The sequence below is a fragment of the Scedosporium apiospermum genome, assembly GCF_000732125.1.
Source record: "Scedosporium apiospermum strain IHEM 14462 chromosome Unknown SEQ_SAPIO_0044, whole genome shotgun sequence".
Lineage (NCBI taxonomy): Eukaryota > Fungi > Ascomycota > Sordariomycetes > Microascales > Microascaceae > Scedosporium > Scedosporium apiospermum.
The window spans coordinates 1,222,496-1,248,337 of record NW_015971745.1 but is presented as its reverse complement, the minus strand read 5'-3'; the positions used below and the strand labels follow the sequence as shown (position 1 = coordinate 1,248,337).

At 54.2% G+C, this 25,842-nt stretch overlaps 4 protein-coding genes and 3 pseudogenes across 4 annotated transcripts; 6 read left to right on the top strand and 1 right to left on the bottom strand.

The window, feature by feature from the left end:
* Window positions 1–2,070: 2,070 nt before the first annotated feature.
* Window positions 2,071–3,051, top strand: SAPIO_CDS1178 (annotated as a pseudogene; the record flags this gene model as incomplete).
* A 1,428-nt stretch (window positions 3,052–4,479) lies between these two features.
* On the top strand, window positions 4,480–6,365 carry SAPIO_CDS1177 (uncharacterized protein; the record flags this gene model as incomplete). Its single annotated transcript, XM_016784516.1, has 2 exons — window positions 4,480–5,125; window positions 5,215–6,365. 2 exons carry the CDS (start codon window positions 4,480–4,482, stop codon window positions 6,363–6,365), a joined length of 1,797 nt encoding a protein of 598 aa, XP_016646071.1.
* Window positions 6,366–6,865: 500 nt separating this feature from the next.
* SAPIO_CDS1176 (pH-response regulator protein palA/RIM20) lies at window positions 6,866–9,900 on the top strand (the record flags this gene model as incomplete). Its single annotated transcript, XM_016784515.1, has 5 exons — window positions 6,866–6,963; window positions 7,073–7,313; window positions 7,402–8,110; window positions 8,177–9,419; window positions 9,597–9,900. The coding sequence occupies 5 exons, from the start codon at window positions 6,866–6,868 to the stop codon at window positions 9,898–9,900; spliced, it is 2,595 nt and encodes an 864-aa protein (XP_016646070.1).
* A 1,696-nt stretch (window positions 9,901–11,596) lies between these two features.
* Window positions 11,597–12,793, top strand: SAPIO_CDS1175 (annotated as a pseudogene; the record flags this gene model as incomplete).
* A 656-nt stretch (window positions 12,794–13,449) lies between these two features.
* Window positions 13,450–13,707, top strand: SAPIO_CDS1174 (annotated as a pseudogene; the record flags this gene model as incomplete).
* A 682-nt stretch (window positions 13,708–14,389) lies between these two features.
* Window positions 14,390–17,589, top strand: SAPIO_CDS1173 (uncharacterized protein; the record flags this gene model as incomplete). Its single annotated transcript, XM_016784514.1, has 3 exons — window positions 14,390–14,796; window positions 14,851–17,386; window positions 17,548–17,589. 3 exons carry the CDS (start codon window positions 14,390–14,392, stop codon window positions 17,587–17,589), a joined length of 2,985 nt encoding a protein of 994 aa, XP_016646069.1.
* Window positions 17,590–19,491: 1,902 nt separating this feature from the next.
* On the bottom strand, window positions 19,492–25,179 carry SAPIO_CDS1172 (Kinesin family protein; the record flags this gene model as incomplete). Its single annotated transcript, XM_016784513.1, has 4 exons — window positions 19,492–20,079; window positions 20,143–24,383; window positions 24,509–24,832; window positions 25,074–25,179. The coding sequence occupies 4 exons, from the start codon at window positions 25,177–25,179 to the stop codon at window positions 19,492–19,494; spliced, it is 5,259 nt and encodes a 1,752-aa protein (XP_016646068.1).
* Between the last annotated feature and the right edge of the window lie 663 nt (window positions 25,180–25,842).

The window sequence follows — 25,842 nt, the reverse complement described above, 5'->3', positions numbered from 1 at the left end:
AGGCCCCAGGGTCGCCTATTCCGGGCCATACGTATTACAGAGCAAAAGAGTTTGAGGCCCGCGGAACTGTTCGAGAGTGGGGGGGTACCTCTGCTCGTGGTGGTCCGGTGTTTGGCTGTCATTATTACTTCGTACAAATAAACTCTGTACGAAGTATGCGAAAAGCACCCATGCATATTGCCTGGGGAGAAAGTTGTACCGAAGCTGACATGCAACGGGACTCTGGTTGGTGTGGTGCTGTGCCCGTCGCAAGCAAGATAGATCAGACCATGATTGCAATTGGTCTTGGAGAGTACCAAAGGGTCTTGATGCATCTGTTGTGTAGTTTCCTCGTTTCTTGTGCCGGAAAGTGTTTGGAAGTCGTGTGTGTTTATGTGAGAGCTTGGCAGATTCACAACTCCTCGCCATGCTGGGACCTCTTGTTGGAAGCTCGGGCAGCCAGCCCTGGACAAGGGTCTAGTGGAGTTCATGGCACCCCCCTCCGGGATATCAGGGCGTGGCCTTGACGACGTGGAGCCTTGCAGCCATGGAGGAGGTAACAGCCAGGCATAGGCCCCGAAATAATGTACCGGCTCCGACCAATGCGGCAGTCTACAAAGTAAATTGCTGTCTTGGGCTCACCGTTGCTCAGCCACCTCATCCCACCCATCTTCATCTTGGAGAGAGGCTCTAGCGTATTTACAGTTTTACACCAATCTCGAGCATCAAATTCAATGCATGGCCATTAGTGGCTATCAACTCCGACGACGAGATGAGGAATGGGTAAATCCGGCTCTCGCTCTCTCGGCTGTCAATCGCGCGACGGACTGCAGGAGCATTCGTCGTGTTGCCAATATTCGTACAGTCGCAGTTGTTCATCTTTGGTTCGCCCGCGCTGCTGCCCGTTCTAGGAAGCATTTTTCAAGGGGAGAAAGCCTAGTCACGGATAAACACAGTGATTTTGAGCCGGATTGAGGCATGAGATGTTTCGGCCTTTCGCTAAGAGGGAGCCTCATCGATGTTTTCAAGCTCCAGACAAACTCGCCCATGACAGACGGCATGTGCAGGTGCATGTGCATGCATCATTAAAAATGAAAATGTGCTGATCGCTAAGGTGCGCCAAGGCAGGAATCTTGGCGGGTGGGCAGTGCAGGACAATGGCCTTTGCTCACTGAGGACTGAGGACTGAGTACCCCACGCGATAATTGGAACACCAAACACAGCCTCCTGGAAAGGCGAGTGGGGTGATCACTGATCCGCACGATTAAGGGCACTTCAAAGTACAGACCGACGAGAGCGGAACTCGCAAGTTCGACTTACAAGTAGTTTATAAAATGTACTTCGTAGATATATCGCGGATCGCTTCGGTCGACTTTTATGGAAGTTCTTCGGGCTTCAAGTTCCGAAGCTGTGATGATGCTAGATCTGGAAGTATCAATAAGCTGCAGTTCAACATCATCGAGCGATATCGCGTGCTGGGGTGATGGTGAGGCAGAAATTTGGTCTGGTCGGGATTGATCCGATCTTGTTCCATCAAGAATTGTTCTGTCGATAATTTTTAACGTCTAAGAAGTAAACCACACTACATCAGCTGTACTCCAAGCACTCCTGAACGACACCCATCCTCTTCGCAGAGCCCGGCCATCAAAACGGCATTAGAGGCACTTGATATTGAAGTTTAGTGGTGATCCGGTCCGCTGACCAGGTCAGGTCCGACCAACTCAGAGAACGCTAGAACGTGCTGCGCCCAGCTAATCACATCGATCTGAGGCCTGAATAGAACCAACTGAAAGAGAAAATGCAAAGGACAGGACAGGGTCCCCAAGGATCGAACCTAACCTAGTATCGATTCTCTTCTCCATTCACACAAAGCCTCATTGTTCTAACCCCACCCAGGCTTTATCGCGCTAGTTTGTTTGTTTGTTTCGTTAGAACTGATCCCTTGATATCATTCACTTTCCGTATCCCTATCGCCCTCTCTGGAGCCTAGAGTTCACCTTGATCCTTTCTCGCCCTTGACTCTTCCGCGCCAACACAACCTTGGCAAACCCATCTTGATCCAAACATACACATCACCTCAACACCCGCGACATGTCTAAATCCAACATGTCCAAATCCACATCACCTCCCGGCTCCTCGCCGCCCCCCTACTCCGAGTCCGTCCCCAGTCCCCCGCCCACATCACAGTTTCCCCCTCCCCAAACCTTCACCAGCGAAAAACCAAACCCAATATCCCATCTCGCCGCCCACCTCACGAACCTCCCCCGCCTGATCCGCGAATCCCAAGAAGCCCACCATACAACCCGCACCGCCTCGGATCTGGCCCTCATCTCCCTCCTCATCCCCCACATCGAAAACTTGCTCCACCAGTTCGCAACCCGCCCTTCCCTGCCCCCGCTAGCAGAACTCACAATCGTGCCCGCCGCCGCGGTTCCCGGTGACTGGCTCTTCGCCAACGCCAACGCCTCGGCGCGCACCTCGAGACCCGATGGGGAAATCCACGAACTGGTCCGCGTGGAGGTCGATAAGGAGACGGCCGAGAAACTACGACTCGATCAGGCGAACAGCGACTTCGTGACCGCCGCCGCTGAGGAGACCTCCGGGATGAACAGGTCGAATCCGTGGCAGACGCGAGAGGAATTCGATGACTGGGGCCGATGGGGCGAGGATCTCGATGGCGGGTTGACCGGGGGCCGGAAACCCCCCGACTGGCTCTGGTGGCAGGACGAGGAGTTGGCCAAGAGGCTCGCGAGGCATCTCCAGCCTAGGGCGCCCCCGCCGAGACAGGCTTCCCCACCGCCCGTCGCTCCGGTCCCCGGCCCTTCCGTGCTTACCAAGCAGCCGCCGAAGCAGAGCCGGTGGAGCATGTTCAAGTCGCCCGATCCGCTTGAGCCAGCGCCGAAGCCTGCTCCATTTCAAGGGTTGCGGAGGAGGTCTACGCTGCCGCTGGAGGAAGCTGTCATCATGACTGTGAGGCCTGAGGAGGTTACTTTTCGGAGAGAGAATGAATTTGGTATATGGGAAAGTAAGAACGGATATGGGTTGGTGGTTAGGGTAAGGACGAGAAGATGAAAATGCCGCGTGGCTTGAGGATGCCCGCAAACATGCCAACTAGGGGGAGGGAGAGAAAAGTGAGTCAATATCCTCGAATGCACTCACAACAGCCCCGAATCATTCACGCGTGTATTAATTCCAGTAAAGGTTCAATGTTATATCACCAGCGTTTCCGTTCTATCAATACAGCCCTTGATGTACCAGGCCACCCTTCCCTCTCCACTGTTAACACTCCACTTTACTGGCGAATCCATGTCTGGCCTGGGCAACCCGTAGAAAGAATGCCGCTTCGTCCCCCCGATCAGGCAGGCCTACGCCTCAGTAGAATGCCTCAAAACCAAGGACCTCAACTCTTACTCCATACAAAGATCTAGAAGAAGCCAGAAGATGTCGTATGAAGACTCCTGATATCCTATTCGCCTTTCCAAGTCAGAGCTAGCCGATGTCCAGTCCAACTTCTGAAAGCAGGAGAAGTAAAGACAGGACAGAGACGGCTATTCCTTATTGATATAGCCCTCCTATGACATTAGGACAGCCCCTGCATATGAGGCGGCCTCGCCAAGTGGTTATTCTCGCTCTAAGCATCGTGTCAATTAAAGCATCCAAAGAGAAAAATTAGCGACGGACGGGGTGCAAATCGAATCAAGACCATCTTGAAGACAGTTCCCACCAGCTGCTTCGTCATGAAGCTTCATCATGGAACATGGTCGAGCACCCTCGAGACTTCGCACGACGGTCTGCGAGTCACCTCGGAGGCTGAGGGGGGTCACCAGCTCTCCCCTCCCTCTTTAATACCGTTTCCTCCACGATCCAGTGTTAGCTAGACTGTTTCCACGCCGCCTCCTTACGGGGACGGTTCGTGTTTTCAACTCCCCTCTGTAGGATTTCAGATGAAATTAGCACACCTAGTAGGGCGATGAGATATTAATCCTGGAAATACTGTCAATGCAGCGTCTCTAATATTCCCCTCATTGATTGCTGCACCACCGCATCTCCCCCGACAGTCCACCAGTCCGCCAGGACTCGGCGTCGCTCTAAATTTATTCTCATCGAACTCTTAATCGCAAGCTCGTTCATGGATCCCCGATGCGTAACCTATCAACGTCATGATGTGGCTTTGCGTTGTGGCGAACCCTTAAGAAGATGAAGAGCAGGCAGCTTGCGTCCTAAGTACTTCTGTAGAATGCCCATGACGCGGACTGTTTGGGAAGTGACGACGCCAGCGATGACATCAGCCCATTCAAGCACCAATTGATCACAATAATATCGCAACATCCCCATAAAAGAGGCAGCCCAGCATCACTACACTTAACATCTCGAGTTCGGGACCATCAGTCAATCCGATCAGATCGTATAAACTCTTTCCGATTCACCTCTATCAAAATAATCAAAATAACGCCTCGAGTGTCCAACTCCAACTCACAGAACTCCAGATCCGCAAACATCATGACCGACAACCCTGCCCCGCCAAGCGACAAGCCCAAGGGCGACCAGCAATACTTCCCGCCCCCTCCTCCTGGTCCTCCTCCGGCGCAATCTCAATACACTCACGATGCATCCTACAATCCTCCAGCCGGCCCTCCTCCTGTACAGCAGCAACCTGCGTACGAGGCACACCAGACCGCGGACCTAGCCCAAGCCCAGTTCCCACCCCCGCCTCCCGGTCCTCCACCAGCTCAATCACAATACACCCACGAGGCATCCTACAATCCTCCACCTGGGCCCCCTCCACCGCAGCAGCAACCTTCGTACGGGACACCCCAAGCCGCGAGCCAAGCCCAGCCCCAGTTCCCTCCGCCACCGCAGCAACATCCCGATGAGGTGCCCCTCCCCGATTACAACCCCGCCAACTACCCCGGCTCCCATCCCGCCGGCGCCGCCTCCAACGCTCCGCCCACCGAGCCAGAGTTGACCAGCGACGAAAAGAGGCATGCGAAGGCAAAGGCATGGAGTGCCAAGATGCACTCGCTCGGCGCGAAGGCAGCGGCACCGATTAATGCGTTTGCCAATAAGATGGGATCGCAGGCTTTCTTGCCTAGTACTATGGACAAGGAGTGCGAAAAGGCAGCAGCCATTCTTACGAGTTTCTGCAGTAAGCTTTGCGCCGGACTGTTTATTTATTTGTCTTCCTTCCTACTGCAGGCAGAGAGTTTTTAGAGACTAACCTGATTCGCCTACTAGAGGACGGAGCTCACGGCGAAGGCCAGCGCCCAGTAACGCCCAACGACGAAAGCAAGAAGGACAAGAAGAGATCCCGATCCCGCGACCGAGCCATCCTTCGAATCCCCAGCAAAGTCCTCCACAGCGCCGTCGGCCTCGCCATCTTCACGACCGCCCGCATTGGCTTCCAATTCTCCGCCGCCACCGGCTCGGGCATCCTCATCGCGCGTCTCCCCGACGGCTCGTGGAGCCCGCCGTCGGCCATACAGGTGCACACACTCGGAGCGGGGTTCATGGCCGGCGTGGACATTTACGATTGCGTGTGCGTGATTAATAGTCGGGAGGCTCTTGAGGCGTTTATGCATACGCGGGTCAGTTTGGGTTCGTCGGTTGCGGTTACTGCTGGGCCGTTTGGGGCCGGTGGGAAGGCTGATATCGGCGCGGGGTCGGGTGGTCATGAGGGTGGTGATGGGCATAGCGGTTATGGAAAGGAGAAGCCTGCGGAGGCTGTGGCTGCTGAAGCTCATCCCCCTACTGTCGTAGAGCCCGCGCAGCAGGGTCAACCTGCAGCGGGAGTCGCGCCCGGCGCGCCGACAGACCCGACCAAACTCACACCAGACGGTAAGGAGAGGCCAACTTCTTCTCACCGCCGAACGGCTAGCAGCTTCAAGTCTCTCGCCCCGGTCTTCACGTACATCAAGTCACGCGGCCTCTGGGCGGGCATCCAAGCCGATGGCACCGTCATTACCGAGCGCAAGGAGGCCAATCATGCTTTCTACGGTCAAAGGGTCACTGCGGAACATATCCTCCGCGCGGAGGGTCTCGTGCCGCAGGAGAGCCCGCATCTTTGGCCCAAGGCCACCGCGGTGCTGTTAGATGCGCTGAAGAAGGCGGAGGCCCGGAAGGAGGAGGGCGAGGAAGTCATCGTACCTCCAGCTGTCGCTACCCCGGCGGTGGCTGCTCCCGCTAACCCGCCAGTTCAGGCTGGGTCGAGCACTGCAGTTGCGGGTGCTCCTCCTCCCGTGCAGCATGAACATGTTGGATACTACAAGGCAGATGAGGCGGGTCCTTCCGCTTCGGAGCCGGCTAGAGGCGATGAGTTGCCGGCTTATCAGGAGCCAGCGGTGCCATATCCGGGGACGGGGGATCAGAAGGGTCCGACGTATCACTAGGATTTTGGATTCTTTGACGGTCGGAAGTTTTTAACCCATGATGGATAACATGTAGTGGTGTGATTTTATGTTTGCATTTCTTGGATTTACGAGATACGTGTTGCCGAAAACGAAACGAAATTAATGTGAGACTTCGTACCATTTGGAAAGAGGGAGAATCATGATAATTAGATCCAAACTCAATTGATAAGGGACCTTAGAACCCGATGAGCCCTGGGAGTGAAGCCCCTAAAATGCGACGCCATCAATACGCAAATGCTCCTAGCTTCTGGACGCGTTGGGCTGCAATGTCAATAATTGATGACGTCGCCCAGAGGGAGTTGATAACTCGCCTCAGGCCAGCAACAGCAGGCTCGACCCTGAATAACTTTGAACAACCCCGCCCCCGCCTTCAGTTGGTCGAGGTGTTGTACCTTTGCCGCTATTTACTTAGATGAAGTACTTGGAGGTTTCTCTACGGTTGCCTTGGTCACCAAGAAAATCACCGTGATGACTTCATCATGCCGGATTCTTCCAAACATCTCGAATCGACCCTTCACATCCTGCCCTCTACTGAGCATTGCGACAAAACTGCAATCCACAGAGCCTCCGTGATGGCGTAAGTAATACGCGCACTCCACGTCTACAGTTCTCTCCCACGGTTTCCTATTTTCTTTCCAACATCCACTAACTTAGAGCCTGCTGCTTACCGCGTACCTCCTGTCTAGGGCAAACATCATCTCCCTCCCGTTCCGAAAGGGCGTGCACCTCTCCCTCTCGACAGCTATCAAGAAGTATATCAGTGTAAAATATGACCAGCACCCGGACATGTTTCGCCAGGACCTCGAGGTCATCGATGCGCTCCGGACCGACGCTGTTAACGTCCGCGAACCGCACCAGAGCGGAATCAAGAGGCTCCAGGCCTACGCCGCCCAGCTGGTCTGGATCGGCGGAAAGTTCCCGATAGATGTATGCGCCGCCTTTGCTCTCCCTCTATGTTCAATATTCCATACTTTTCCTCGTGAATCACCGGGATTAACCTCTAGCGCTCCCCCAGATCGGCGCCGACTTCACCTGGTATCCCTCCCTCGGCTACAACGTCGACCGCCCCATGGTCCGCAACAACCTCAAATACGAACTCCTCAACGTCCTCTACAACCTCGCCGCCCTCTACTCCCAACTCGCCATATCCTCCCCCCGAAACACAACCGAAGGCCTCAAGACCGCCGCGAACTACTTCTCCCTCGCCGCCGGCGTCCTGCAGCACATGATCAAGGAGGTTGTCCCCGAGCTCAGGATGTCCGACCCACCCGAGGACATGGACGCGCATACCCTCGAGTCCCTGACGCAGCTGCTCCTCGCCCAGAGCCAGGAGTGCTTCTGGCTCAAGGCCGTTATGGACGGATACAGGGATGGGAGCATCGCGAAGCTGGCCGCTAGGGTCTCGGATTTGTATGACCTTGCTGGGGAGGCCGCCGTCAAAAGCGACGCCATTAGCGCGGCTTGGATCCATCATATGAGCGCCAAACATCATCACTTTGCGGCTGCCGCGCAGTATCGCGCTGCGCGGGAGTGTCTCGAGAGGGGGAAGTTTGGGGAGGAGGTAGCGAGGCTGAAGGACTCGGTTAAGTGTGTTGTTGATGGGCTAAAGGATACGAAGAAGGGATATCTCAACAAGACGATCATCGACGACCTCCAGAATCTGAAGAAGAAGGTTGAGGAGGATCTGAAGCGAGCAGAGCGTGACAACGACATGATATACCTAAGTATGCGCCCACTCATCTCTCCATGCATGAATTGTACTAACTCCTTTCCCCCCCTCCTCCCCATAGATGCCGTGCCATCCAAAGCCGAACTGAAGATCCTCGATCGCGCCAACATGGCCGCTGCCAAGACCCCGCCGCAGGTAGCGAAGCCCCTCGATTATCTCGGCGACCAGGCAGAATTCGGCCCCGCCCTGTTCTCGCGCCTCGTGCCATTCTCCGTACACCAAGCGACATCCATCTACGAAGAAAGAAGAGATCGCCTAGTCAATCAAAACATCATCCAGAGCCTCGAGGTTCTAACTGAAGATGTGCACTCCGTCCTCACGTCGCTAGGTCTCCCCGGATCGCTACAGGCGTTGGAAAAACCCTTGGGACTCCCGCACAGCCTCACGCAACACGCCGAGGAGATAAGGCAAGCTGACGCCATCAACCGAATCAACAAGAGTTTCACGGACATAGAAAAGCTCCGAGCGGCCGATCAAGCCATATTCGACGAGGGTCTCGAGATCCTAGCCTCCGAGGAGGAGGAAGATAATCGCCTGCGCCTGAAATACGGCACGGATAGGTGGACCCGTCCCCCCGGTCCCGAGGATCCCCAGGGAAGCAGGCTCTGGGAGCAAGTCCGCGAAATAGGAGGATATTTCGCCACGAGTCTGAGCAGCGACGGCGTCGTGCGGGAAAAGTTCGCCGCCGTATCGGAAACCCTGACCCTCCTTGCGGGCCCCGACAGGCATCTGATGAGCTACGTGCCGTCGAGCCTGCAGGCCACGATCCCCGAGAACCTCAAAACAGTCATAGGAAGACTGCGAGGTGCGTACAACGACGTGCTGCGTCTTGAATCTCGGCGAAGGAAGAAGGTCGAGGCGCTGAGGGAGAAGTGTCGCGCCGACGATATCCGGCCGGATATCCTCAAAGAGGCGGCGAGGTTGGAGAGAACGTACCCCTCGACGGCGATTGTGCCGGCGCATTTTGAGGATTTCTTCGAGAAGCGCCTCGATAAACTTTATGAGCCGGAACTCGAGGCCGTGGATAAGGAGAAGGTGGAGCAGGAGAGGTTGTTGACGGAGGTGACGCGAGTGAATCGCGAGTTTGAGAGTCAGAAGAAGATGGGGGATGGGAGCACGAAGTTGAGGGAGCAGCGGCTTCAGACGCTTGAGAACGCTTATTTCAAGTATAAGGAGATCATAAACAACCTGGAGGTGGGGAGGAAGTTTTACAATGATCTTAGCAAGATTGTTGGGCAGATTTTTAGGGATCAGGCGAGGGTGTGGGCGAATCAGCGGAGGATGGAGGCGAGAAGCCTAGAGGAGTGAGTGTAAACCCCCGACATACCTCGTCTTCTTTTTTTCTTGAGATCCGCTCATTTCCTCGGGCAATCGCTGACGGCAGCCAGGGAACTCTCACTTCCGCCCCTATCAACTCTTAGTATAAGCCGCAGCCCCGTCCACTCTCCCCCAACCACAACATACCCAACCTCAGAAACCAGCTACTTCCCCCAACAAACACAACCGCAACACCACCAACCCGTCCCACAACAGCAACCACAAAACACCATACCGATCCCCTCCGCCGTCCAGGAACCACCGCCCGAGGCTCCCATCCAATCCTGGGCCGGCTCGACGGTTTCGCCGCAGCAGCCCCGGCCGATGGCGCCCATGCAGGGCATGTGGACTCCGGATATGCCAATCAAATTCGGGGGGCCTTCGGCGGCGCCGGTGAGGGGAAATACGCCGGGTGGGAAGCAACCGTCCGGGACGTGGGATCCGAACTCCGGTATCAAGTTTGGCTGAGCTTTTGTAGAGGTGGAAGGGATATTGAAAGAGTTTTTGTGCGTTCTCGATGTGTTAGGATGCAATGGAATGGAAACGGAATGAGATAGATAGATTAGCTTTTATGTATGGACTCATCTGGGTTCCGCTAGACCTTTGCGGTTCGCTCCGTTCTCAAACCCCCCCTTCACTCTCGTGATCGAAGGCCATACTCTCAAACTCTGTTCTTTAACCTCTAATCTCTCCTTTTGACTTCCCATAGCCGAGTATCGAACCAAGCCTCATAACATTTGGACTTTTGATCCCGAGGCTGCTTTCGTCCCTAGAATACATCTGTACAACATTCAATTCGGGTAGATTCCGACGTCCTAGCTATCCGCTTGACAAGACTCAGGTCAGGAGAAGGCAACGTACTTGTGAATCAGCCAGGTCTCCCTAGACTTAGCATATTTTCTACATGTATTAATGATGAAGACGTCCAGCATCTCTTGACGTCGCCCAACTAACACCGGGTCTGAACAGAGATATACGTATTACTCTTAAAATAGAAAAGTCGCTATTATTGCCGCTAAATCGTGCGGAATCTGCCACTATTGTCGGCGGCAACAGCAGCCATAGGCATCAATTGATAGGTTGATCACCAGGTACTATATACCTATCCTTTACGCTGCCCCTCCCATCTTCGGACGCGTACTCCATGCGCGTCTTGGTGCGCATCTAATTTGGTGCAACTCGAACTCCGCGTTAGTTCTCTCTTCTCCTCGGCTGCCTCGCGACGGCCCTTCCTTATTTTCCCCACCCTCGGAGCATTGTTTACGAGATGGGAACTACCGCTTCGAAGGAGCCGAGGCGGTGTGGGCTGTGCTACTGCGGCTTACCTCCAGGCACTCCATTCCTCGACGAACCTCGCATGGATTGGCGCCGCATGCCACACGATACCACCTGGACCTGCGACGTGCCCCTCGACACTCTAGTCCAGCTCCCCAAAGATCTCTACAGAGCTTCCATTATTGAATTGAGGACAAAGCTAAAAGCACTGCTAGCTTCGATTGATCGAGGCTGCAATGGATGCTCCGCCATTTGGCAGGCGAGTAAGGACGAGATCGCGCGGCGAGGGCTGGCGTTGGATGAACGGTGCGAGGACGGGCGCTGCCAGATTTACTGGCTCGTCGGAGACCGCCCGTCCCATAGCCCCAGTGTCCAAATTGAGCTCTTAGTAGATCGGGGTAATTTCACATGTCAGACGGAAACTATATCTCTGGTGGTGGCGTACACTGGCCGATCATCTAGTGGGTCTTCGCTCCGTCCTCTCAAGAAACAATTTCTAACGTCAAACTTGATATGAGGCAAACACCACCCAGCATGCCGAAAGGTCTCAAGGGCCGCGGAGCTAGGACATACCGGATCGACTGCTTCCCTCGCGAACCTAAAGCAGTGGCTGACAGAGTGTGATCTCTCTCACCGCTACTGCAAGCGAGACCGAGCGGCACCGAGGACTTTGCCTGATCGAATCCTGAAGCTGTCTCAGACACCAAGTGGTAGCTTCTTCGTTCGTCTCCTGCAGAACGATGGCGCTGAAGTGCAGGCACCGTACGCATGCCTCAGTCATCGTTGGGGCCCATCGACTGTCCACTGTCGAACACTGAAGACCACAATCAGTCAACATCTTCATGAATTGCCGTGGGACAAATTACCCAAAACTTTCCAGGAGGCAATTATGGTTACCCTCTATCTAGGGCTTAAGTACCTCTGGATCGATTCCTTATGCATAATTCAGGATGATGCGGATGATTGGAAAGCCCAGGCCGCAAAGATGTGCGACGTCTACGCGGGTTCGCACATAACCATTTCAGCGACAAGCTCGACAGACAGTGACGACGGGCTCTTTCGAACAGTTCCTTCAGTTTCAATCCTGCCGTATGACTCCAGTCTCCCCGTGCTATTTATTCGGACTCACTCGAGGCACATCAAGTATCGGACCAACCCCATCAGCGAATATGACAACGACTTTCCCCTTTTCACTCGCGGATGGGTCTTCCAAGAGCGAATTCTCTCTCCGCGTGTGGTTCACTTCTCGCGCTACGAGCTCAGTTTTATGTGTTCTAACCACTTCTCTCTCTGCGAGTGTGGGGCTCGGGAATTCTTCTTCGATAAACGAGATTACGACCAGAGCCTAGTGGAATCCGACGTATCTAAGATTCGCAGTTACTGGCACCAAACTGTAAACACATACTCAAGGCTACGCCTGTCCTATCAATCGGATCGGCTTCCCGCTCTAGCTGGTATCGCACGACAGTATGGAGCTGCCCACGCCGCGACGCTAGGTCGATACGTTGCAGGGCTCTGGGAACACACCCTAATACATGATCTCATCTGGGGTATTAACGAGGGATATCTGCTTCCTCGGCCCAATACCTACTGCGGGCCGACATGGTCCTGGGCCTCAGTTACGGGGTGGGTGCAAACATTTAGCTCGTTTAGAAGAGCAAGGAACGACCTGGAGGTTTTGGATTTCCGAGTTGAGCTTGCCGGGCCGGATGAGTACGGACCAATCACTTCGGCCGAGCTGACGGTGAGGGGATATCTTGCCGAGGGAATGCTGGAGTGGGTGGAGGAGCCCGGCAAGCCGAGGAGCATCGGCTTTAGCCATTCAGCATCCGGGGCCGGGCGCATCACATTTGACTGCAACATTCAACGCTCCGGAAGCCCGGATTATGTGCCTGTCAACTCTCGAGTGTACTGCTTGAAGACAGGCTTCATTGGCGGTGGGCTTCACATCTGCTTGGTCCTGCGTGCCGTCGACGATGAATCAAAGATTTTCCAGCGTCTTGGTATAATCCACTTCACGCAGCTTGAGGTTGTTGACACATGGTTTGCGCAGGATCATGCCAAAGAGACCATACGACTGGTTTGATTGGAGATAGCCGGCGAATTCGGTCCGGAGACGTGTCAATCGCTTCTGTTTGAAGCCACATGACTTTCCTCCGTAGCCCCTAATAGCAACGTTAAGGATGGCGGCCCAAATCTGGGTCACTGGATGCCGCCACAAAGGCGTCGGCTGTCTGATCGGTAAGTGTGCGATTCCCTACCATCTTTCCCGTCTGCACAAGGTCTAGAGTACAATGCGGCGGGAGGTCATGGCACCGAAATCTTTATAGGCTCGTGGACTTCGATGTTCCTCTCGGAGAGCATCGTGTACGGCTGCGACCGCAAGCGGAGGACCAGCGCATACAGACAGACACAAGGATGAGGCAACGCCGGAGAGAGAGGAAGATAGAGAAAGGAAAGTAAGGGCAGGTACATTGGGAAGCAATGTATTTATATAGTTGTTGGTGGCAAGATGTGGCAAGTGGTCTTGAGCTATATGGGGTGGGACGAAGGCGGTAAGACTACTTAGGCCAAATAAGGGGATACTATAGAAAAGTATAGTACAAGCAGTGCCTTCGCGATTACTCCTAAAAGCGGGAATACGCTGCTGGTGCCGCCGATCCGGCATCCGGGAAACCGGTTCTCGTCTTCACACCCCAGGGGATTCAACAATTTCTGCCCCAACTTGGCTGCGCCGACACAATGGGGCCCCATTCCCACGTAAATGGCGGTGACGCCCCCGTTGCTGCCCTTTTGGATAACCGTAACACAGCCTGGCCATCCCTCCTTCTCCGCGCCGAGAATCAAGCCCCCTTCTCCAATGAAATCGAGGAGACCAAACCATCCGGCAAGATGCATCGTATTCTAGATATTTCCGAGTTCAAATACGTTTCCTCGCAGATAAATACTAGTGTTCCTGACGAAGGCATCCTGCTGAATACTGCGACTGCCTTCCTTTAGGGTTTCTTCCCACCTCTTCAGAGTACTAAGCCTGATCTCATCTCCACAACGCTCAACAATGGAAGCGAGTCCAGCAATCCTCTTGGCGGATATCAGCATGTCGTGGTCCATGGCGAGAGCGACGATGCGCCTGACGCCATCTGGATTAAGGGTGATGATGCATGTCCCCTCGCTATGGAACAGGTCAAGCACAATAGACGTGGCTATATTATACGCGAAAAGGGATGGCTCCAAATGAAACCTTCATCTTGAGGAAGACGTCGATCTTTGTCCGCATTGACTTCCATTTCCGTTTCTGAGTTTATCCCCTCTATTCGACGATGTCATTCCACGACAGCGCCCAAATCGAGTATATCATAGCAAATGATAGAGGGATGGTATGATTCAGTGTACTTCGTACATGGTAAATGATTGGCCGGTAACGACCGCGATGCAGAGCCTGGCCAGGGTAGCAAAGCATGAAGGGGGCCAGCACCTCAGCCCAAAACCTTGACAACCAGTCAAATACCCCTCATCCCAAGCCCCATGTGCGATCTTAGATCACGGACCGGTTTCAGGGAGAGAGGGATATGGGTTACCCTTTCTCTGGCTTGAAATGAGCAAGTCGCGAATTCCTTCCCCTCGCCAACCTTGACCGCCATCACGGTCCTGTGCAACCTTCGCACCCCCCAAACCCGGGCAAATGGATCCCCTCTCCGCTCTGGGGCTGGCGGGGAACATCATTACATTTGTAGATTTTAGCTGGAAGATCCTGGCTGAGGCGAACTCGATCTACAAGTCGCCCACGGGCGCGAGCGAGGAGGCGGCTTTTCTCGAAAAGATTGTCCGCGACGTCAATGGACACGCCCACGCCCTCGCAGCGTTTCCCGGCGATGGACAGCTTCGGGAGCTTGCGAACGAGACCAGGGCGATTGCGTCGGAGCTCTTGAATGGCCTTTCGATGCTGCAGGCGCGGACGGGCCGGTCAAGATGGAAGAGTTTCGTCGTGGCGTTGAAGGAAGTTTGGGGCCGCGATAAGACGGAGTCGTTGTTGAAGAGGTTGCAGATGCTCCAGGAGCGGATCAATAGCCATCTGCATTATATCGCGACGTAAGTCTTTCCTACAAAGAGTGCTCTTTATAGTATGAACCTAATGCATAATAGTAATGAGGTATCCGGCTTGTCGAAATCGATCGAGGCGCTCATACAGACCAACGAAAGACTCGAGATCGAAAGCCGAGTCAACCTCTCGAAGCTCAAGACCGATCTAATCACATGCATCCAAGATGCCGTTTATATGAACCGGAAATCCGAGGCGATATTCGAGCGTTATATCCAAAATATGCTCAAAAATGCCACATTCAATGACACCCGGACATCGCCAGCCCCTCCAGCTCCGTTAGCAGAGGCAAGAAGGTTGGCATCGACCGTAGACGAATTCACAAAAGCGGCCAAAACAACCCAGGACGATCTCGATCTTCTCAAGAGGCTTTACTTTAGCAGCATGTACACACGGCACCGAAAGATCGAAGCCGCGCATGATGCCACGTTTCGGTGGGTGTTCCAAGATGTCGTCCCGGGCCCCCCTCGCCGGCGCATCAAGTTCCGGGAATGGCTACAGACCCAGAACGGTGTTTTTTGGATCAAGGGGAAGCCTGGCTCGGGAAAATCGACGCTGATGAAGTTCCTCTGCTTTACCGGCGACACGCGGCACCATCTCGAGAAGTGGGCGCAGGGGGAAAGGCTGGTCATCGGCAAGTTCTTCTTCTGGAACGCCGGAACGGACCTGCAGAAATCCCATCAAGGCCTCCTCCGCTCCCTCATCTTCGAAATCCTGCGCAAGTGCACGGGCTTGATCCCGCTGGTCAGGGGCTTGATGACGACAACGACGATTGGGGGACAGGAAGACCTCGAGGACGATGACGACGTGTTCAGCAGCGAGAATCTGCTGCGGGTGTACGAGGCCATCGTGATGCAGGACGTGCTGCCCATGAAGTTCTGCTTCTTCATCGACGGGCTTGACGAGTTCCAGGAGGAGAGGCGGACCCATACCGACCTCATCAAGACGCTGCGCGAGATGAAGCATTCTCCCAACATCAAGCTGTGCGTCTCGAGCCGGCCGTGGACCGTGTTCGATGATGAGTTCGGCGGTGATTCCGAGTGGACTTTGAAACTCGAGGACCTCACGCGCGGGGACATTGCCCGCTACGTGACTGACAAGTTCAACGAGCACTCTCAGTTCCAAACCCTCTCCAAACTCGACGCCGACTACTCCGACCTCATCTACGAGGTCGTCGCCCGGGCCCAGGGTGTCTTTCTCTGGGTGTACCTCGTCGTCCGGAACTTGCTCGAGGGCTTCACGTACCACGACTCCATCGTCACGATACAGAGGAGGCTCGAACAATTCCCGCCCGACCTCGAAGCCTTTTTCCAGCATCTCATCGATTCTGTCTCCAGCGTGTACAGAGCCCAGCTCGCGCGGACCCTCCAGCTCGCCATGCATGCCAACAAGCCCATGCTCGCCATGTTTTACTCCTTCCTCGACGACGGTGATAAGAATGCTGACTTTTGCTTCGGGCTACCGCACCAGGAGCTCCGTCCTCGGGACATCAACGTGAGGCTGGACCAGCTACGCCGGCGGCTGGACGGCCGATCCAAGGGCCTTCTGGAGATCGTTGAGCGGCACGAGCTAACCCCGGCCTTCCGCGATGGTGCACCCGATGACGGCGCAAGCCTCAAATCCCCATTCTTCGGTTATAGTGTTGATTTTCTCCACCGTACTGTCCGCGACTTCATACATCAGTCCCCGGAGGTGCAGACGTATATACGGCGCGCCCTCGTCAATACGGACAATATCCACCTCAGGGCCTGCCACGCCTCGGTGGCCATGATGAAGGCCATGCCACTTTACAGAAATGCCATGAGCCGGAGGTATATGTGCTACTTAGTCGAGGTGCTGTTCTATTTCGTCTCGAGAGCCGCGGACGACCGAATTCCCAACACCCCATTACTTAAAACCCTCACCGTAGCGGAAGATGTCTTTAACACCATCTGCACGCAGCAGCAGTGGTCGAGAAGCGAAACCCACTTCATCGGCCTTTGTGCGCAGGTCGGATACACCCCGTACATCTTGGAAAGCATCCAACAGAACAAGAACGGGTTGACCACATTGCCCGAGTCGCATCCGTCCCGGCCCTTGCTAGACTACGCCCTGATCCCACCGCACACATCTATTACTGTAAACCCAAAGACGGTGGAGCTATTGCTCGAAAGCGGAGCCAACCCCAATCACACACACTTCGGGGATAGCACGTGGTCCCGTTTCGTGGGCGCGCTTGATTGGATGCTCACGGACGACAACAGGGAAGCCATATATCGTGTCACGGAGATGCTCATCATGCACGGTGTTGACATGTGGGCGGTGGCAGTCGGACTCCATGTACCGGTTCCGCAAGTTCGGCAAATGTCCTGGTTCCCCGATATTCCTGAAAGGTATCAGCTGTCGCCACCTCCGCTGTCGCGCAAGAAACCCGTCGTCGAAGTGCTGCAGAGCGTATTTCCCGCCCATGCAGCCGCACTTGTTCAGCTCTTTCTAAGGTCGATACCTTGGCCCGCGCCGCCCTCAAGTAGGATCCATGAGGGTAATGAACAAGACCACGATGCGCTGAGATCGATGCAGCCTTTGGTATCAGCTACAGAGGTAGACTTTGTGGCACCAAAAAACGCCCCCAAGCCACCGATCGGTGCAGGCCACATAACCATGCCGCCCACACCGAGTCCTCTGTCAAACTATCGAGAGGAGAATAAATTTCATACTCTGAAGTCTCTAGAATATCGCGGAGATGGGCGACCCTTGACTAGGACGACAAAACTGGCCAGGAAAATGAAGAGATTGCCATCTAGAATGGCCCGGTGGTTATCGTCTTGATGGGGCGGCGAAGGCATAAGTCCTAAATGTCACCCTTCACTTGGTAAAGCTATGAATATACCAGCCCACCTTGGGCATGAAGACAGGCATAGGGGAGATGGCGACCCCTTGAGGGAAAGCGTGGGGGCGACGGGTGGGATGCCTTTGAGTTTTGTAAAAGCACTCCGTCGGCCTCGGGTATCCAATGGATATACTCGAACTATAGGTTCTTAGCTCGTCAGCAACGCTGCGTGTAAAGAAACGAATATTGGTGGGAGCACCTACTTGGACGAGGGGGCTTCAAGGATTCAGGGCTCGGAAGATCAGTTATTCCCAAGGTTCGTTGGGTTGGGGGAAACCAGCAAAACGGAAGAAATTGAAAGACGATAGTGGAGAAACCAGAAGAGCTTTCTGTTGATTGTTAGATATCCATTGCCTTACTTCTAAAACTACTTGATGCTAGGTTACTTGAGCCCGGAATAAACACCCTGTACGGAGGAGTGCGGTGTACAATGGGCGAATCCTAACCCGAGTCGATAAAAACCATCCTTTTCAGGCGCAATCAACTCCCAAGCACTACAGCTCTTTTACGAGTGGACGCATGTCGTTAGACATCTTCAGCGAAGAGAACGCCACAGGTGACATACCCTGACATCGCGCCTAATCATTCGAGAGGTTCCTCGGATATGAGCGGAATCGGAAGGCCGTCGAGATCGAACACAAAGCCTTCGGATTTTCCTCTAGATTCCTGTGATAAACTGTTCGAGCCATAGCACAAGCAGCCAGTGTGTCCCCGTTTACTCTTCAAACCAACACAGCGTACAAGGCAAGACGGGAGAAATAAACATCAATATAATAGCAACAAATAAAAGACTAAATCAGCTACATACTCCATCCCTACAGCCTTTCCCCTCCCCCCACCACCCAAAGGTCATCATCTGCCTTTGGTCCTCTTTAAGTTGTTTCCCCCGCCGAGGCTTGGGCCCAGACAGATCTCATAAACATTCCCATGATTATTTTATGTGTGTCCATTCTCAAACCCTTGTTCACATTTTCCGACCTTCATCCGCCACAAACTAGGCCATTCTTTCCTTGACCACGACCAAACCAAGGGGGGAAAGAAGAGGGAGTACGGGAGTGTTTCGAAATTATATCCAGAATGAAAAAAAAAAAAAAAAAAAAAAAAAAAAAAGAAAGAAAGAAAAGAAAAGGTTAGAGTAACAGGGCAAAGTAAAAAAAAAAAATAGAAGAGGTATCAAAGTGGCTATTCGAGACTGGATTTCATGCGGAAAGGTGGTATTTTGTCCAAAAAAAACACATGGCATCAAAAAGAACATTGAAGTGACGAAAAAAAAGAAAAAAAGAAAAAAAAAGAAGCATAAATGTTAAAAAAACAAAACAAATGAAACAAGGCTAACGAGGAAGAAAAAAGGGAATAAAGAGTTTGATTTAGAAGAAATAAAGAAGTGAATAGGCCTTAAATCCGCTCGTTTGAACTCCGTTCCGCCGCCTTCGGCCTCTGAATGCGATTTCGTCATGTCGGGGAATAAAAAAGCAAAACACTCGCCGAGAACAAATATCAAAGGTATATATGATCGCGCTGAAGTTGTCTTCTGGGAAAAGGGGTATATGCGAAGCCCGGAGGGTCGAAGGAGGGCTAACTCGGAATCGGCTTGAAAAACAGCGAATCTCCTAGGCCGGGAGGCCAGGAGATGAGATGCGCAGTCCAGTCTCCCACCGAAATTTCGCCAAATGCAGGTCGCAAAGGGAGGGGGAAAAATAAAGGCGAAAGAGAAAAAGGAGAAGGGGGGGAAAAAGAAAGAAAAGAAAACGTCGCACATGCATCCATCCCAAAATACATTCGCTAGTCGCCCGCGCCTGTTGGTCCATCATCATGTTTAGAAGCAGTTGAGAGATCCCTTCTTCTTCTTCTTCTTGTTGATGTCTCTCATTCTCTCCTCCAGGTGCGCCCTAGCGGCCTCGGCAGCCTGCCTCTTCTTGCGCTCCTCTTCGACGGCCTGCAAGCTCCACCTATTGTCGGGTTGGGGAGCCGGCGCAGGTCGGCTTTGGAGTTCCTTAAGTTCCGCCTCCAGCTCCTGTGCTCGCTTCCTCCAGGCATCGCAATCCGACTTCACCTTATTGGATTGGGCCTCGAGATCGCTAAGGGCCTCCTCGAGAGTGGCTGTGAGCTGCCTCTCGGCACCAAGGGCCTTCTCGATGGTCCTGATGCGAGCCTCCTGGTCGTCGCGGATCTGGGAAATGGCAGCCATGTTGTCCTTGCTCATCGGTCGACCAGTCTGAGTAGGGCTGCCAGGTGCGCCACCTGTGGGCGGACTGCCTGCAATTCCGGGCAGAGGCGGGAGAGGGATGGCAGGCGGGGGTGAGGGAAGGGAAGCCACCGAGGAGCTCTTTCGGAGCTGCGAGTTCATCGAATTGGAGCGTTTCACTTGATCAGGACTAGCAGAGCTAATCTCGTCAAACTTGGCCTGAATTGCGCAGTTAGCATCATCACCACCACCGATGTGTAAACGGGCATTAGCAAAGCTTACCTGTAGTGCAGCGTACTCCTCCCGGACGGCGTCGAGCTCGGCTTGGGCTCTCACCCTGGCGACGTTGGCCTCCTCGAGCTGGACGTTGCGCTCGGTCTGGAGGGTCGAGAGGCGGTTGCTGGTGATCTGAGCCTGGTCGAAGTTCTGCTGGAGTTGTTCCTCGAGCTCCTCGACAAGTCGGGAGTGCTTCTTGTTCTTCATATCAAGCTCGTCCATCCTCTTCTTGAGCACGGCGAGACGTCCAATGACGCCCTTAGACGTTCCGTTGGGTTGCTTGTCGTCGGAGCGGCCAAGCATCTCGTCGAGCGCCTTCTTCACCGTCTCCAGCTCGCGCATGACCTGGTCATTGATGGACGAGAGTTCTACTACGTTCATCTCAATCTCCGCTCGCTTCTTCTGCTCTTCCGTGAGCGCGTTCTGGTCGGCAATAAGGTCGTCGATTCGCTCGGTAATCTTGTCAATGCTAGTCGGTACGCCTAGGGCAAAGGCAACCTGGGTCGCAACCTTCATGAGCTCCTCCCTAGCGTCGGTGAGTTCGGCCTCGAGGATCCTCACGCTCTCAGCGTGCTCATTCATGAGTACGGCGACCTGCTCTTCATAGCTGCTCTGCTCAGATTCCTTCAGTTGCTGGAGCTCCTTGGCATGGTTTGCATTGAGAACGAGGAGAGCTTCCTGGTGGTCCTTGGCGGCCTGCTCGAGATCATTGATCTTAGTCTCGAGGTTGGAGACGAGCTCCTTGTAAGCGGCAACTTCACTGTTAGCAAGATCACGGGCCTCGATAGCCGCATCTAGCTCAGCCCTGACAGCAGCATGTGCCGATTCTAGCTCCGAAACCTTGGCTGCATTGTTCTCAAGAACAATCTTGTACTCGTTGAGCTCATTCTGCAGGGCGCCAACCATTTGTTGATGCTTCTCCTCCATTTCCTTAGAAGCCTCAGCGTCGACAGCCCTGGCTTGGCTCTCGGCAAGCTTAACCTTGGCCTCAGCGAGCTGCGACTCAACATCGGCGATCGATTGTTGCATTTGTGCCTCGGTCGTTTTGAGACTATCAAGGGCGACCCTGTGCTTCTCCTCCCAGCCGGCCAGCTCAGACTCGAGGAACGCTATCTTCTCCTCATGCTCACGGAAGACCTCGGGATCGGGAGACTCGTTCGATGGCTTCTGATTGACGGATGCTCGGAGGGCTTCGATCTCTTCAGTCAGTTCCTTCTCCCGCGCGTCATGTCCCTCCCGCAGGGCTTTGAGTTGTAGCTCGCTCTGCTCGAGCTGGTCCTTCAGTGTGGAGACAACAGACATGTCTCGTGGAGTGGCTTGCAAACTCGACCTTTCTCTGGTGAGACCGGAGATGATGGCCATCTTGGTCTCCATCTCCTTGCGAGCAGAGGCGACGTCAGCTTCAAGCTCTTGGATTCGCTCGGATCTCGCGTGGAGCTCATGCATAGCAGCGTTAAGGTTGAGTTCGAAGCTTTGCATGACGTCGGGGTCCCTTTCGAAGTTTTCGGCAGCGATATTTCGAAGAGATGCGAACGACCTATGGGCGCGGTCAATGATCATGACGTTCTGGCTAGACTTGCGTCGGATGACGGGAGTGTTTGTCCTCGGCGACGAAGCCTCGGCAGCCTTGGCCTTGGACACTTCGGTCTTGAGTTCTTCGACAAGATCAAGAGTCTCGTGGTGCTTCGACTCGAGCTCGATGTACTTATTCGCGAGCTCGCGCTCAGCAGCCTCCTTTTCGGCCGCAAGAGCCTTTAGACGCTCCAATTCAGCGGCGAGGCCATCGTGGTCGACAGGTGACTGTTGAGGCTCGGGCTTGGCCGTCGCAGTCTCGGCATCCGATGTATCGACGGTCGCGGGGGATTCCATCGCCGAAGAGAGCTCGGATGATAGAGAGCGGGATGCCGAAAAGCGGCCGCTATCCTTGGGGTCGCTAGAGCGCGAATCAGACATGAAGGAATCGGGGCGGGTCGTGGCTGGAGAAGTGACAGAGAGGACCGAGTCGCGAACGCCACGGTGAGGATGTCGAGACTCATCGATCACGTCTTGCAGCTCGGCAAGATTGCGGAGGGCCTCCTCATACTTAGCATGCAAGCTGTCATAATCGTGGAGGGTGGTCTCATGCTCCACACGGAGATCGACAAGCTCTTGAGTGACAGCCTCGAGCTTATCGGCAACAAATTTGCTCTGCGCGGGGCTCTGAGGAGGATACTCGGATATCTCAGCGGCGGGCTTGAGAGCACCGCCATCCTCGAGACTCTCGGCAGATTTCTCCTGGGGTGAAGCAGGAGCATCCTCGACGACAGCTCGCTGTTCCTCGGCCGCGGCTGAATGGACAGGCGGGGTAGCCGCACGGTTGTCCTCGGTCTCCTGGGGTTCCCGTTCCCGCTCCTCTTCCTCTGCCTCTGCCTCTGCCAGCTCCTCCTCCTCCTCTTCACCTTCGGGGATGACGGCCTCTTTTTGGCTGTGCCGGCTGACATGGGACAGTGTCCGGGAATGGGGGAGAGAGGAGGACCGACGACGAGCGACGCCATTAGTCACTTCAACCTCGGCGACAGGCGTATGGCGCCCGTCCTGCTGGAGGTGGTCGAGCTCGTAAAGGAGAGAGTCGAGTTTGCCGAGGCTTCTCTGGCGCTCGATGACTTGTTCAAGCCTGTCAATTTCACGCTGCATCAGTTCGGCATCTTGGTCAGCTTCAGCGAGGCGCTCCTCGAGGGTCGAAATGTAGTCTTCGCACGCGGCTTCATTCTCGCGGACACGGGCAATTTCTTTGCGTAATTCTAAAATGATGGTGGCATTCTTTTCCTCGCCGGATGTGTGGCCGTCGAGCTTAGCCTCGAGGTCGTGCAAATAATTTTCCGTGCTGGCCTCACGATCCATGAGTTTCTGAAGTCGAGCCTGCAGCTGGGTGTTGATTGTCTCGACATAGGCATACTTGGTCTCCTTCTCCAGGAGCGACGCTTCGGTGTTGGACAGGGTGGTACGGGTGCTAGAGAGAGATTGTTCGAGGGTTTGGATTGTCTTTTCATACTCGAGCACAACCTGCTCGACGGCTTGAGCGAAAGAGTTGGAGCGATTTAACCGCTCGGTGGCGCTGTCGTCCAAGGATTCTTCCAATTGCTGGTTTTCCGCTATCTCGTTATCCCGCGCCTTTGCCATTTCGGCAATAAGCCGTGCATGGCGCTGGCTTAGAGTGGTGTAATTTTCTTGGATGTCAAGAAGCTGGTTCTGCAGTTCAACCTCCCTTTCGTTGGGCCGCTCGGACCTCTCGCTTGTGGTGAGGGTGCGTCGCTCCCCGCCGACACGGTCTGCGCTGCGAATCTGCTCCCTAAGGAAAGCTACTTCGGCCTTCAGACGATCAACGAGGGCTTGCTTGTCACCCTCATCCACTTGTTGTATCCGCGGCTTACTCTGGATAGCTCGGGCCCTCTGCGCATATTGCACCGTATTGAGGGTCTCGCTCAGATGGAATTCGGCGGGGGTCACGCAAGCAATCATGTAGGTGATGGCATTGCCTCCCAGCGAGTCCTGAAGGAGACGAGTGAGCTTGGAATCACGATAAGAGACGTGGGATCCCGCCTGTCGGGAAGATAGCTGCGAGATAACTTTTCCAAGGGCGGCGAGACCGGCGTTGATGGAGATGCCTTCCTTCGCACGCTCGCCTTGAGCCCCAGTATTCTTCAGACGCTCACTGCCGGCTAAATCGACGAAATGCAATTTGCTGTCGGTGGTGACCCAGGATTCAGACCCTGACATGGAATCGACGGGCATCGAGAACCGTTTTTCTGCGCCCTGGGCCGCCTGCGGGCCATTCTTCCGCTGCACCAAATTTAAACTGAAAACGGCATGGGATCGAGAGGACTTTGCGTTTATAGCAGTCGCGTCCGTCTGCCTTATAGACGAACCGAAGCTCAGCGCGTTCATCAGATCTTCGATGGAATTAATATCCACTTGTCTCAAGCCAGTAAGAAGAATGTTTCCCTTGACATCTTCGCGAATCGTGACGGGACTCCGTTCGTTCGATGGTACGTGATCCTCGACGAGAAGGTCGCGAAGCTGCTCGTTGTAAATTTCAACATATGTTGCCTTCATGGCCCAGCCTCGTTCGCCCAGACCCACTTGGCCATGTGTGGAATATCTTTGGGGAGATCGGAGTTGCGACATGGAATGTCGGTTAGACTTCGTTGCCGCGGCTTTGGACGTGTCTAATCTTTCGAAGAGCGCTATTGCAGCTCGAGGAATAACACCTGTTGCGAAGAGGAAAAACACACGACACCCGTTAGCTAATGTTGGTTGCCCGGAAATGGACCTCTTCTCTCGGTACCCGAATACAGTCAAAGCCAAAAGTTGGTGTGCGGGAAGGTTAACATACCCTTCAACTCGATATCGCCTTGCTCAACAGGACCGGCCGTTCCCATTGTGTACGACTTTCCTGCGCCTGACTGGCCGTAGGCCAACAAAGATACGTTATAACCTTGGATGAAAGCATTGACACAGTCGGATACATATTCCCAGATGCCATCCTGGCCAATGTCGGGTCCAAAAACGCGGTCGAAGACGAAGAGTTTCCTTCCTTGTGGTGAATCTATCGCTAGGCTGGTATTCGACGTGACGTGTACCATAGATCGCTGGAATCGCTGGGGGATGAGTTCGAAACCGGGATCGGTAGCTTTCAACGGTGGTCGCACTCGTACAGCTATTTCGACGCGACATTCTTGTTAGAACAACGCTCGAAACGAAAGGGAAAAAAGAGAGGCGGCGCCGACAACAAGGCGCGCAAAGGCAAGAATAGGGGTCGTGGCGCGAAGGATCGATGTTCGTCGACGCGGTGTGGAAAATCGCCCATCACCAACCAATTTCATTCCCATGGCCAGCGGAAAGGTCAAGTAGGAGTAGACGCGTGGATGACCCGACCACGACGACTTGTTATAACTTACCGACTTTGACTGCTGTGCGACTCTCATCGTCAGATGCTCGACTTCCACCGCCGGCTTTGCTTGTCATGCTCAGCCGGCTGTTACTTCGGGGCGTCGGGCGAACCATTGCACTCAACGGCCTAGGAGGCAACGATCCAGGGGATGCCGGTGGTGAGGATGCCATGACGGCGCGAGGTCAAAAGAGGAAGACCTCTACACTTATGAGTGGAATGTGTTTGTGTCGGCCCGGATAATAGGGATTAGGACAATTGGATAAAAAGAGTAGTACCAGGCCAGTAGGGGGTAGGATAAAAAGTAAGAGGTCAAAAAAAAGAAAAAAACAAGGAGTAGAAGGAGAGGCGGAAAGGGGCGTGGGAGTGCCTTGCTCGCGGCAGGTGTTACTTCCGCTGTACGAAGTAAGGGTGTAAGGGCAACGGGTGGTCTGGCCTCGAATCAAACTTGTCCCGCCAGGCGTGGCAGGCGTGGTACCTGAAGTCAATCCACAGTCCACAATCCTCAATCCACAATCCACGCTACTCCACAACGGCGTGCGAGACGCCAATGGTAATAGGGGTTTTCTGAGGTATTCGGTACGGGATACTTCGCTTTTGGGTGTACAATCAGTATCAATGATGTACACTCCACGACAACTCTCACTGGGGAATGAGCCGACGCTAACTAGTTCCCAACACCGGCGGTCAAGTGCAAATGAGGTTTTCAGACTTATACTGAGCTCTGTTCCATCAAGTTCGCCGCTCGTAGACTCCCGTCAGGTCAGTGTAATTTGAAA